The sequence below is a fragment of the Nyctereutes procyonoides genome, unplaced genomic scaffold (genome assembly GCF_905146905.1).
Source record: "Nyctereutes procyonoides isolate TBG_1078 unplaced genomic scaffold, NYPRO_anot_genome, whole genome shotgun sequence".
NCBI lineage: Eukaryota > Metazoa > Chordata > Mammalia > Carnivora > Canidae > Nyctereutes > Nyctereutes procyonoides.
In genome coordinates this window covers 82,996,434-83,010,123 of record NW_026575146.1, presented here as the reverse complement: position 1 = coordinate 83,010,123, position 13,690 = coordinate 82,996,434, and the positions used below count along the sequence as shown (strand labels likewise).

At 52.1% G+C, this 13,690-nt stretch overlaps 1 protein-coding gene across 2 annotated transcripts; it reads left to right on the top strand.

Moving 5' to 3' along the window:
* Nucleotides 1–3,679: 3,679 nt before the first annotated feature.
* On the top strand, nt 3,680–11,698 carry UPK1A (uroplakin 1A). Of its 2 annotated transcripts, none has more exons than XM_055310941.1 (8): nt 3,680–3,720; nt 3,967–4,051; nt 4,940–5,140; nt 7,427–7,501; nt 7,670–7,744; nt 9,432–9,611; nt 10,999–11,082; nt 11,171–11,698. In XM_055310941.1, the coding sequence occupies exons 2-8, from the start codon at nt 3,971–3,973 to the stop codon at nt 11,213–11,215; spliced, it is 741 nt and encodes a 246-aa protein (XP_055166916.1). In that variant the 5' UTR covers nt 3,680–3,720; nt 3,967–3,970; the 3' UTR covers nt 11,216–11,698. The 2 variants fall into 2 exon arrangements, with proteins under 2 accessions (XP_055166916.1, XP_055166915.1); XM_055310940.1 differs by having other exon boundaries at nt 7,637–7,744.
* Nucleotides 11,699–13,690: the final 1,992 nt, after the last annotated feature.

Genomic DNA, 13,690 nt, shown 5'->3' with positions numbered 1-13,690 from the left:
TTCTCCCTGGGAGGACACCTAGAAGTCCCTGAGGGCCCTGCATGGGGGGTGCTCGCAACTGTTTACAATGGTAGTGGTCGGGGTTGGGGGGTATTGGAAGGAGCCTGAGTGTCCTCACTGGGGAGGAGATGGTACACTGTGGAGAGGGCATACCAGAGGGGCCCCGGGCAACCATGAGAAGCTGCACACTCTGAGTCCTAAAGCCTGTGCCAAGCGAGAAAAGATTGAACACAGTCATGGGTATGTCTATCAGAAAATACGCCCTTGGGGCGCCTGGGTGGCCCCCTCGGCTAACGGTTCTACTCTTGGTTTCCACTCAGGTCGTGATCTCAGGGTCATGAGATGGAGCCCCAGGGCGGGCTCAGCATGGAGTCAGCTTGAGGTTCTCCCTCTCTTTCTCTCTAAGAACAAATAAATCTCAAAAACAACAAAAAAGGAACAAAGAAAATACACAGAAAATGATGGTATCCGTCTTACAGGAGCACACCCAACTAGAAGGATACGTACGGACATATTAGTGTTTGCCAGCAGAGGGCATGGAGAGCGACTGGGATATGGAGTTATAAGGGAGTAAGTCAAATTTAAGACAAGAGATATCTTGTGGAGAATAATGAGCTGAGGGTGTGAAATTAGCTCAACCCAGGGCACCTGGGATCCGAAAAAGAGCATGCAAGGGTTGTGGAGGATGATGAGCCCCAAATGTAGTAATGAAGTTATCTCTGGGGTGAAATCGGGGGGCTTCAAATACCATCCGCAATGTATGCCTCTTAAAAAAAAAAAAAGAACAACGAATCTTCAGTGAATATACAAAAAATAATTTGACAAAGCTGGTAGGGAGGATGTTGGTGTTTGTTACAGGTATTCTCTACGTTTTCCTAAATACTTTAAATATTTTATATTGAGATTTTTAGAAGACTTTCCTGTCACCACTGACCATGGGACACAAAACACCTTGTCTTAAAAAGAAATACATGAAAATATATTATTGGATTCTAGTCAGACAGCGAGACCTCCTCTAAGCAAGGTGAGAGCGGTGTTTAGGACAGAGCATCGAACTACTGAGCCTTTCTGGATGGCACCGTCGGGATCAGAACTAAGTCATTTTCCCATTAGCTGCCAGTTACATGGGTTCATGCCATTTCCTTTCAAGTTCGTAGCCGAAAATAATCTCTTGTGCCCCCTTTGGAAAACACCCCTTTGGCACATCAAATATGTTTCTTTGGAAAGGCTTTACCCTCTTTAGAACACTTTGCAATTGGGGTGTCTGGGCGGCTCAGTGGTTGAGGTCAGGTCGTGATCCTGGGGTCCTGGGATCAAGTCCCGCATCAGGCTCCCCACAGGGAGCCTGCTTCTCCCTCTGCCTGTGTCTCTGCCTCTCTCTCTGTGTCTCTCATGAATAAATAAATACAATCTTTTACAAAAAGACGCTTTGAAAATAAGAATATATACATATACGCAGAAAAGTGCACTTACTGTGACTGTACAGCCTGACAAATTTTCGCAATCTGAATACCCCATGTAAGTAAGCAGTGTCCAAATCAAGAAAGAGAAATCCCCTCTAGTCACCACGCCCCTAAGGATAACCCCTCCCCTGGCTTTTATCCCCCTCAATTGGTCTTGCTTGTTTTAGAACTTTATTTCTAGAACGGTAAGGTTAGTCTTTTGAGTGTGGCTTTTATCATTTAGTGTAATGCTTTTGAAATTCATCTCTGTAGTTGCAAGTGCTAATAGTTCACTGCTTTTTATTGCTGAATAGTATCCCTTATATGCATATGGCATAATGGACTTACCCATTCTACTGGTAAGGAGCATTTGGGTGGTTTCCAGCTTGGGGCTAATATGAATACATTCAGAGCATTTGGTAGATACAGATGGGGGATTCCCAGAGACAAATGGCTGGATTATAGGATAGTCATAGGAGAGGCATCCGTCCTCTTTAGGAGATCTTGGCATTGTGATTTTTTTTCTTTTCATTTTTTTTTTTTAAGAGAGAGCATCCAAGTAGGAGGACTTGATCCCATAACCCCAAGATCATGACCTGAACCAAAGTCAAGAGTTGGACACCTGACTGACTCTGCCACCCAGGCACCCCAGCATTGTGATCTTTTAAAGGAAATGATTAGTACTTCAAAATGTATTGGTTGAAGACCAGCTTATATAATGAGAAGAAGGAATCATGAAAATTCAAATTTGACATCACACTAGAACAAAACAGATCCCTTTTATGACTGGTGACAGTAATGCCCCAATGATGATAACTTTTTGCTTTTACTAGACATTTTACACTTGCCCTTAGCCAAAAGGCTGAGACATATAACTCCCAACTATCAACAGTTACCAACTATTTGAAAATAAAAATATTTCATATTGTTAGCATGGCCCTATTATTAACCAAGATTTTTAGCTAAAGCTCATAAAATGTACTTGACAGGTCATGTACATTATTATTTAAATTTTTCTATTAGTCCTTAATGTAAATGTAAATCAACAGAGAAAAACCATTTTTAAATGTAAAGTGGATTGACTGCAAACCAAATTACTCATTTTAATTTTAATCAGAACACATCTCCTGTATTTTATTACCAAGCCATTGTCTTAACACTGAAGCTTCCAGTTCCATTTATTTGCCCACTTCACATGCACTGAGAGAGCTCCGGCTCAGAGAGAAAACACGGTGCCTTGGTGCTTGCGAACTGAGGGAGGGAGGGCAGGGTCTCCCGGAGGCCTGGGTGCCCCAAGCCATTTTCACCTGAGGAAGCAGCCCTGTGACACTAGGGGGCACCATCGGGCGAAAAGTGGGCCTCTCGGGAGCGTTGCGGGCGCAGGTGGCTCTGGCAGTCCACAGGGCCAGAGGACAGCCTTTGCAGACATCCGGGCCCTCAGTTCCCACTGCTACCAGGGACAGTTGTGTGATGATCCCCATCCTGCAGGTGGGCGAACGCACATAGCAAGTTGCGCAGCCCAAAGGAGGCCGAACTGGGATTTCAACCTCGGTCTCTGATTCTGTGGCCTGAAGACATTTCCCACAGCTCCTGCTCTGACCCTGCTTTGTCCTTGGGGGGGGGGGGGCTTTTCACCCACCCAGCCCGTCAGTGTGCCCTCTCTCTTTTTCTAGCACGCTCTCGTCTTCCCCCCCCATACACTCGCCTGGAGCTCTCCTCACCCACCTGCCTCAAGCAGGTCTCCCCTCAGCCTGCAGCCCATGTCCTCAGCCTCCTGAGCTGCCCTCCCACCAGCCCCCACTCCTCCCACCTCCTTGGCCTGGTCCAGCCCTGTCCTAGCCGCTGGGGTCCCTGTCCGGCCCCCCCCCCCCCCCCCCCCCGGGCTCCCAGCCTCGGAGAGCACAGGACTGAAGCGCTGGGACTCAGGAGGCGCCTGTGGCTCCGCCTGGGGTCTCCCCCGCTCCCAGGAAGACCCCGGTCCTGAGGAGAGGCAAGTGGGGCTCTCACCCTCCCAAGCCACCCCCTCCACCAGCACGGCAGCCTGGGAACCAGGCCTCGGGCGCGTCACCCTGCTCCTGTCGCCAGACACGAGCACAATCTTGAATTTCAGGTCTATGAATCACTTGGGTGTGTTGGGGGGGCTCATAAAACTTCCTTGCTGGTCGGCCTGCTTGACCCCTCTCCCTCCTCCAGACACCTGCCCCCTCCTGGAGAGGCCTGGGCTTATATAGGGGCGCTGCTGTGGGAGGGGCTGGCCACGGAGGCGCGGACAGGGCAGGTGAGGAGCGGGCTCTGGGGTCTGCAGAGCAGGGCACCTGGGGCGCCCCAGCCAGTGACAGCCTGAGCCTTGGCCCTCCCTTCCGCCCAGTGGCCCCCCGAGGGGGTTGCAGGAGGATTCACTCCACCTGCCGTCGTCGGGGCCCAGCGGGCAGCTGGGCCGGGGAGGGAGGGTGCTGGGGCCCGCGGGGCTTCCCCCCCTGCCCGCCTCTCCCTGGCCTCATTCCTGCTCCTGGGCCCCGGGCAGGACTATGGCTTCTGCGGCGACAGAGGCCAAGAAGGGGTCTCCGGTCGTGGTGGGACTGCTGGTGGTGGGCAACATCATAATTCTGGTGAGCCCCCGCCCCCCCCCCCCCCCCCCGTGCTGGGCGCCCAGCGGGCAGGTGGGGAGGAGGGGACAGCCCCAGGGTGGGGGCTGAGGTCCCAGGACGCCCCCCACTCCCACTGCCACGGCCAACACTGCAGGCTGCCGGCTCAGAGCAGCCTGGATTCCAGTCCCAGCTCTGTAGGCGGGAGCGAGCCGCTCTACTTCTCTGCCGCCCCAACTATGTGGATCGCGTCCCCATCGTGGGGATTGTTAGTGGATTATTCCCCGGATGGCCCTCAGCTCAGAAACGGTGCTTGACAAATGCTATCCTCATTACCACGATTCTAGACATAAAGTGCCTGCTGGGGCCCAGGAGGCCCACAGTGATGAATATTAACCGTAGCCACGTCTTTTCATGAATATTTAATTTTTTTAAAACGTGCTATTTGTACCTGGCTCTGGAGCCAGACAGCCTGGGTTCAAATCCCAGCTCTGCCACTTTCTCCCGTGGGATCTGGGACCAGCAACACAACGTCTCTGGGCCCAGTTTTCTCATCTGTAGATGGAGAGAAAAATAGGAGTGCGGATGAGTTATTGGATTAATGTGCTTAGAGCAGAGCGGGGCATGTGGCTCCTGGCTGTGTGGGCCCGAACAGCAGCCGTGCCCTGGGCTGGTAACACCGAGCACCACAGAGCCCCAGTCCCCCAGCTGCCCAGCCCCATCTGCCCAGCCCCAGCCCTCCAGCCCCATCTGCCCAGCCACTCAGCCCCAGCCCCATCTGCCCACCCCCAGCCCCCCAGCCCCCCAGCCCCACTCCTGCTGATGCAAGGCGGCGCCCTCGCCCCACAGCGCGCCCACCACCCCGGGCCGTGCAGGCTGGCAGGGCCCTCTCTAACCCGCCGCCCCGTGCAGCTGGCAGGCCTGGCCCTGTTCGCGGAGACGGTGTGGGTGACCGCTGACCAGTACCGCGTGTACCCACTGATGGGCGTCTCGGGCAAGGATGACGTCTTTGCTGGCGCCTGGATCGCCATCTTCTGCGGCTTCTCCTTCTTCGTGGTGGCCAGCTTTGGGGTGGGCGCAGCGCTGTGCCGCCGCCGGTCCATGATCGTCACGGTGAGGCCCCGGGGAGGGCGCGGGGAGGGCGCGGGCGCGCAGAGCCGGGGCAGCCAGCGCCACCACGGCCACCAGTGTGTCCCGCGGGGCGCCGCGCTTGGGCCTCACACAGTCACTCTGTTTAATCTTGCCATAGCCCGGGAACGGGGCGCGGCTGCCACCCTCAATTTACAGAGAAAACTAGGGCACAGAGAGGAAGGGAAGGATGCTCTGCCCAGGAGGACGGCTCCTGCGTGGCAGGCCTGGGATGCGTGGGGACCTCAGCTGGCTGGGCCGAGTCTGTGCTCGTGAGCTCTGTGGAAACAGCAGGAGCAGCACAGCTCCCCTGTAAGGGGTGCTCAGTGCATTCTAAATGCTCTGCACAGATCGGTGCACTTATTCCTCACAACCCATCAGGAGATGCCATCATCATCGCGGGCCCATTTGACAGAGTTGAAACTGAGGCTCAGGGAAGTGCACAGTGAGTGGGTGACAGAGCCAGGATTGATTGATTATTATTATTAAATTTTTATTTATTTATTCATGAGAGACACACAGGCAGAGGGAGAAGCAGGCTCCCTGTGGGGAACCTGATGTGGGACTGGATCCCAGGATCCCGACCTGAGCCAATGGCAGCCACTCCACCACTGAGCCACTCAGGCGCCCCCAGAGCCAGGATTTAAACCTGAGCAGTTCAGCTTGAGCCTTCCCCTTATTTTCTGCCAGGAATAACCACCACCACAAGAACCCACACTTGCCAAGGACCTCTCCCGTGCCTGGCACCGGGCTAAGCATCAGCCCCCTCGATGTCCCCAGCAGCCCTCTGATGTTGCTGCTTCTCTACCCATTTACCAGACGGGAAAACCGAGGCTCAAAGGGGCCAAGGGCCTGGGGTGATAAAGAAGGCAGACATTCCAATCCCCCCCCACACACACACACACAGAGCCAACACTGTGATTCTTGTGCAATTTGAGGCCTTTTAGGTTCCCAGGAGCAGCTGCTCATTCAGTCGGCAAATGTTGACGGAGCAAGAACCAGGGGCCAAATCCTGCACTAGGGCACTGGGGCGATCCAGAGAGAAAACAGAGAAGCCCTTGCCCTGGGGGAGGATGCTCCAATTGTGGGCAGTGAGGAGGGAAGGGGGATCTGGAGCTGGGGAAGGGGATGGGGTCACCTGCTGAGAGAAGGCGAAGGCCTGGGGACCTGAGGGAGGGAGCCCAGGTCTGCAGGGTAAGTGTTCCTGGGAGAGGGAACAGCAAGAGCAAAGGCTCTGAAGCCAGAGAGCCCCCTAACCCCCCCCCCCCCCCCCCCGCCAGCCAAGAGGGGGTAGGAGTGAGGGAGAGGCGATGAGGGCCGGGTGAGGGTACAGAGGGCGGTGGGCATGCAGGATGGGGGCGAGAAAGGGAAGTGGGCCTGTCGGGGAGTCTGTCGGGGAGTCTCTCCAGCCTCGGGAAGGACTCTGACTTCATCGGAAGTAACATGGAGCCTTGGAAAGGCTTGGAAAGGCTCTTCTCTCTCTTTTTTTTTTTTCTTTCTTTCGTGCATGCAATTCTTTGACATAAAAATTTAACCAAAGCCCTCAAAGCTCACCCCACTGGCAAAAAAACAAAACAAAAAAAAAACAACTCTGTCTGTGTCTGTCTCGCCTATTAGTTTATCATTAACCAAGACACGGATTTTTTTTTTTAAAATTGCTGTGGGAAACTTCAAACATAGAGTGAATGGCCTGAACCTATCACCTGGTTTCAACAATATCGACCGCAGCCTGGCCAGCCTGCTCCCCTCTGCTCCACCCTCTGCCTGCATTCTTGTTTCTGGGGTATCTTGACGTGCATTCCAGACACCAAGTCATTTACCTGTAAATACTCGAGTGCACATTTCTCTGAGTGATAAGGATGTTTTTAGAGCAGCCGGGCCTGTTATGCTGCATCACCTCATCTCTTGGCAGAGGAGTTGGCACATCCACATTCCACCCCCTGTCGCTTTAAGGGAGAGGGTGAGGGATGAGGAAAGAGCTTTTTTTTTTTTCTTCTTATGCACAACCACCATGCCACCTGGTACACCCTACAAATTCACCCACGTTCCTTCATGTCTATCTTCCAATACCTGCTCTGCGTTCTTGGGTTGTCTGAAGAGTGTCTTTTTTTTTTTCTACAGCAGACATTCATTTTACTGCATCCAGACCAATAATTAATTTCAGGCAATACTTTACATATTTTTGTTGATTTCATTTTCCCCTAACATTTTATTATAAAAAATTTTCAAACATACAGAAAAGGCAAAAGCCTTGACCCCATCTCTCCCCAGTACCTGGTGCTCATGCTCATCGTCTACATCTTCGAGTGCGCCTCCTGCATCACATCCTACACTCATCGCGACTATGTGAGCTGGGCAGAGACCAGGGGAGGGGCGTGACCTGGGGGAAGGGTGGCAAGGGTCTGGGTCTGGGGGTGGAGTGGAGGTTGACCCCCTCCCGACCTAGTCCCACTGGACCCTGTTCTACCTGGACCTCTGCAGATGGTGTCCAACCCTTCCCTGATTACCAAGCAGATGCTGACTTTCTACAGTGCAGACACAGACCAGGGCCAGGAACTGACTCGCCTCTGGGACCGCATCATGATTGAGGTGGATGAGGGGGGTTCAGGGGGTGAGGGGGTGGGGAGAGCCGGGGCACCCATGGCTCTGGACCCCAGAAGTAGGACCCCATTATACCCACTGGTAGATGATACCCAGTCCTGTGGTTCTTCTGGGAGGCGGGGCTAGTCATGGCCTCTTTCCAGAAGAGTTAGACCCAGAAAAGGGAACGTTACTTGCCCAATGTCACATGGTTGGTAAGCTGGGATCAAAATCTAACATCCTAGATCCACAGTCCCTGCTCTTTTTTTTTTTTTTTAAGATTTAAAAAATTTGTCCATGAGAGACACAGAGAGAGAGGCCGAGACACAGGCAGAGAGAGAAACAGGATCCATGCAGGGAGCCCGATGCAGGACTCGGTCCCAGGACCCCAGGATCGCAACCTGAGCCAAAGGCAGCCGCTCAACCACTGAGCCACCCAGGCGTCCCTCAGAGCCCCTGCTCTTGACCATTGCAGATACTTTCTTAATAATGAGGCTATTCATAATAATGAACATTTAATGAGCACTAACTTTTGTTGTTTAAATAAGCATTTTTAAAGCTTATTTAATCCACACAACCACCCCATAAGGGAGGTCAGCTTTTTAGCCATGAAGAAACCAAGGTGAAAGGTCGAGTGGCTTATACAAGGTCACATAGCTGGTAGGCCAGAGAACCGGAAGGATGCAAACCCAGGCCACCAGTTTCTAGAAGCCACATTCTTTTTTTTTTTCTCTTTTTTTTCCCCTCTTTTTTAATATTCACTTTTTTACTTATTTGAAAGAGAGAGAGAGAGAGGGCGCGTAGGTGTGTGTGGGGGGGGTGGGCGGTGAAGGAGCAGAGGGAGAGGGAAAGAGAGTCTCAAGCAGACACTCAGAGCCCAATGCAGGACCTGACCCCACAACCCTGGGATCACGACTGATCTCAACCTGAGCCGAAGCCAAGAGTCAGATGCCCAACTGACTGCACCCCCCCAGGCACCCCCCAGAAGCCACCTTCTTAATTAAACCCAACGTGATATGGAACAAGAGAAGAATTCTGAAGACCCAGGGGACAGTGAGGTCCCAGTTTGGTTCAAGTCCCACAGCTAGCCAGGACTGGAACTCATATTTGAAGGAGCCTATGTTCTCATCATTTGGAGATACCAATTAAAACACCCGCAGGGGCCAGAAGAAGCCAGAAATCCTTCTTTTGGTGTCATTTACCTCAAATTTGGTTGAGAGCTAATTCAAAAGAATTTTAGAATGAGTCACAAGTGTGGGTTTGACTCAAAGCCCCCATTGGGGGCAGCCAGTGTGGCTCAGTGGTTTAGCGCCGCTTTGGGCCCAGGGTGTGATCCTGGAGACCTTGGATCTAGTCCCACGTCGGGCTCCCGGCATGGAGCCTGCTTCTCCCTCTGCCTGTGTCTCTGCCTCTCTCTCTCTCCTCTCTCTCTCTCTCTCTGTATCTCTCATGAATAAATAAATAATAAAATCCTAAAAAGAGAAAAACAAAGCCCCCATCAGCCTCTAGGTGCCGGCAGTATCTTCTGCTCCGGGTTCACACACAAGACACTGCCTGCCCCCAACTTCGAGGCCCAGGCCCGGATGGGGGTGGTTAGGGAAGTCGGGTCCAGCTGTGGCCAACCTGGCCCTTCCTCCGTCTGTAGTGGCTGTCCTCTCTGAGCCAGGGCCTGCCTCACCCCTGCCTTTCTCTCCAGCAAGAGTGCTGTGGCACGTCTGGTCCCATGGACTGGGTGAACTTCACGTCAGCCTTCCGGGCAGCCACCCCGGAGGTGGTGTTCCCCTGGCCTCCGCTGTGCTGTCGGCGGAATGGCAACTTCATCCCCCTCAATGAAGAGGGCTGCCGCCTGGGTCACACGGACTACCTGTTCACCAAGGTGCGTCCCTGCAACTGCTCACCTGTCTGTGCGTCAGTCTGTCCCACCCCCTCTGGTTCTTTATCTCTTCCTCCCACTTTCTTCTCCTCCTCCCCACTCTGGCTTCTTCCTTTCTCCCCTCCCTCTGGCGGTCTCCGCCCTCTCCCCATCTGTCCCTCCCTCCCTGCAAGCCCGGGGGAGGCACAGGGTCTGTGTGATCCGGAGCTGGCACCTGCGACTTTTTCTCAGGTTGTCTGGGAATAAGGGCAACAGGAATCCCAGCAAGGGCACAACAGCCACAAGGGCCGATGTTTATTGAGCCTCTACGCTGTACAGGGTCAAAGATTATAATGATCCCATTTTGAGGAAGGTGAAACTGAGTTCACCTGCCAGTGAGGGATGGAGCTGGGACTGGATTTGAGTCGGGCCCCAGGTAGGCGCTTTAACGAGTGCAAGGTGCGAGCAGAGGCAGAGCGAGGAAGCAGAGGGGGTGAGGACTTCTTCCCATGCCCCTGTGGGCTTGGGCTTGTGGCTACCTCGGGCCCTGCAGCCTCACGTCTTTTTTTTTTTTTTTTTTTTTTTTTTTTTTTTTTTTTATTCATGAGAGAGAGAGGCAGAGACATAGGCAGAGGGAGAAGCAAGCTCCCCATGGGGAGCCTGATGTGGGACTCAATCCCAGGACCTTGGGATCACGCCCTGAGCCAAAGGCAGAGACAACCGCTGAGCCACCCAAGTGACCCAGCCTCACGTCTTAGATCAAGTGTTGGGAGAGGGGAGCCTGCACCTGCACCGACCGTCCTTCCCACCAGTGCGCGCGGGGCGTCATTTCACCGACTCCCCACGATTGGATTCGGTGGCCAGCGCTGTCGAGATGTCACTTGGAGATCGTCACTTCACGGCTGGGCAAAATGAGGCTCAGGGAGTCAGAACCATTCCTAGGTGCCATAGCTAACGAGTGGCCGAGCTGGAGCGCAGCCCCGGACTCCGGGCCGGGCCGGGCCGCAGGGTTCTGAGCCGCTTCCCAGTCCGGGCAGGGGCCTGCTCTGAGGCTCGGGCCCCACTCGGCCTCATTCCTAAATGGGGAGGTACCAAACCTGCCCGGATCCTAAAGGCAGGTAGATTTTGAACCCTTGGAACTTGGGGGGCAGCATGGAAAGCCAGCTCTAAACCAAGTGGCCCTCAGGCTGTCCTAGCCACCCCCCTCCTGGGCACCTCCTCGGGCGGGGCTGGGGGTCAGCATCACATCCCCGGCTCCCCAGAACCATTCTGGGCGGTGACATCACAGTTCCCGCTGCACGGTGAGAAAACCAAGGCTGGGGAAGGAAGTGACCTTCGGAAGGGCACACCCTGACCCCCCTTCAGTGCTAGCCGGGGCATTTCCTCAGACCACCGTGTTCCCCCTGCGCAGGGCTGCTTCGAGCACATCGGCCACGCCATCGACAGCTACACATGGGGTATCTCGTGGTTTGGGTTTGCCATCCTCATGTGGACGGTGAGAGGCGGGGAGCCTGCGGGCTAGGTGGGGTGTGGGTGCGGGTGCGGGGCTGGAGCGCCCCTCACCTGACTGCCTCCTCATCCAGCTCCCCGTGATGCTGATAGCTATGTACTTCTACACCACCTTGTGAGGAACAAGAAGGGAAGGCCACCTGCACACCTCGGCCACCTCCTCCTCCTCCTCCTCTTCCTCCTCCTCCTCCTGTGCCCGTTTCCTCACTTCTCCCCTTACCACCTCCCTCAACCATCCCTCCCTCCCCTCTGAAGAACTTTCACCAGCTTTCTGAGCCCTGCCAGGACTTGGACATGTGTACATGAACCTCTAGCCTTTGACCTCATTTCACTTTGCTGATTCCTGGCCCATCTTTCAGCATCAACTTAAAGTCCTGCCCTCAGGGGACCGTTCCCGAATCCCACTACCCCATCCCCAAGGCCTCTCTTGTAGCTCCCCGAGGCCTCCTGCATGGTTGGCACTTGTGCTAAATAGTTCGTGATTGTTGATTCTCTGGTAGAGTGCGACTGCCATGAGGGGAGGGACAAGCTCTGTCCCGGCCACTGTATTGTCCCCAGCAACGGGACAAGCATCGATAGTCAATAAATACTGGTTGAATGAATTAATTCGTTTTCTTCTGGGCCGAAGGCAAATGCACAAGAACTCTTCCGACAGAAGTGGCTGAAACTTGACCGGCCCTGACTGAGATATAACAAGGAGTTTCTTGGCCTGTGTAACTGACTCAATTATTGCTGGCTTCAGGCATGTCTGGATCCAGGAGCTCAATCTAGGTGAGGGTCTGGCTTCCTACCCCACCAAATGACATTTCCCAGGGTCCTCATTTACTCCACTGGTCCGCCGATGGTCTGCAAACGCTGAATTCAGATATTACCTTTTTTTAAAGTATACTTTTATTTATTTTAAAAAGATTTTATTTATTCATTTGAGAGAGAGAGACAGAGATAGTGAGAGAGAGCATGAGTGGAGAGAAGAGAGAGAAGCAGGCACCCCACTGAGCAGGGAGCCCGACCCAGGGACTCCATCCCAGGGCCCTGGGATCATGACCTGAGCCAAAGGGACATTTAACCGACTGAACCACCCAGGCATCCCTTAAAATACACTTTAAAAAACCTGTAATGGTCAAAGAGGTTTTTTTGTTAGGGTGAAAAACTGGAAACATCCATCAGCAGGGGGTGGGTTGTACAACTCATGTTATATCCTTGGACTGGATTTCTTGTGGCTATTTAAGAAGACAGAGCTATGTGAGCCAATGTAAAAAGATGTCATAATGGTATAAATAATTGGAAAGTATATATAAGGATGTTCATTACAGCGACCTAAATGAGCCTCTGTAGCGGAATGGTTAAATTAGTTGTGCTATGTCTATAGTCTAGAATACCACACAGTGGTAAAATATAATGCTTTAACATGGAAAAATCTCCAAGAAATGCAGAGGAGAAAAACTTGCAAACCACATACAGTACTTTTATTCCTATAGCTACATATTCAGGGCTGGTCTTTTCTTTTTAAAGAAATGGGTCAATGTTTTTAGAATAATGTTTAAAAGAGTGGGAAAAAATACTTTAAAAACTCCAAGATCAGGGACGCCTGGGTCGCTCAGTGGTTGAGCGTCTGCCTTTGGCTCAAGTCATGATCCCGGGGTCCCAAGATCAAGTCCCGCATTGGGTTCCCCACAGGGAGCCTGCTTCTCCCTCTGCCTGTGTCTCTGCCTCTCTCTGTGTGTCTCTCATGAATAAATAAAGAAAACCTTAAAAAAAAAACCCTTCAAGATCATTTGTAACCCTTCTGCTTAAAGATTATAAAAATTTAGAAATGGAAGCATCCCACGTTTCGTTCCCTGGTAAATCCCAACCCCTCCCCAAATCGGGCCCACTCCCCCTCGATAATTGCTATCAACACATAATGAATGTCCCTTATGGCTTTTCAAAAGTTTATATCAACACATCTCTAGATATTTACATAAGTGCACACACATGTTTCACAGAATCATGCTTTAAAATACTGTGTTGTAACCTGCTTTCTTCACTTAACTATATGTTATGGTCACTTTCCATGTCAGTATTTATGAATCCATTTTTTTTTAACTTTTGCAATCCATTCCAGGGTATAGATGCATCACAGATCATCTTGATCTGTTGTTAAGTAAACAAGGCAAGAAGCAGAATAGGATACATAAGTGAGCTCATTTTTATAAAAATTATTTAAAAATTAAGTTATATAGGGATCCCTGGGTGGTGCAACGGTTTGGCGCCTGCCTTTGGCCCAGGGCGCGATCCTAGAGACCCGGGATCGAATCCCACATCGGGCTCCTGGTGCATAGAGCCTGCTTCTCCCTCTGCCTATGTCTCTGCCTCTCTCTCTTTCTCTCTCTGTGACTATCATAAATAAATTTAAAAAAAATTAAGTTATAAAAAATTTTAAAAATTATATATATATATATATATGTGTATATACACACGTATATATATATGTATTCCCCACGAAGAACTCCTTTGAGGAGAGGAGCAGAATGGAGGGCTGAGAAGAGGAAGGTCTACACACCACACATAACTTTATAATATTTGAAAAACTTTTTACAAAGGTTGTTATTTTT

Bases quoted from the DNA above. Each gene is read 5' to 3' on its own strand.
- UPK1A (XM_055310940.1), top strand. From the start codon at position 3,971: ATGGCTTCTGCGGCGACAGAGGCCAAGAAGGGGTCTCCGGTCGTGGTG. The intron at 7,745-9,431 runs GTGGATGAGGGG...CTTTCTCTCCAG, and splicing joins GGGACCGCATCATGATTGAG to CAAGAGTGCTGTGGCACGTC. The intron at 11,083-11,170 runs GTGAGAGGCGGG...CTCCTCATCCAG, and splicing joins TTGCCATCCTCATGTGGACG to CTCCCCGTGATGCTGATAGC.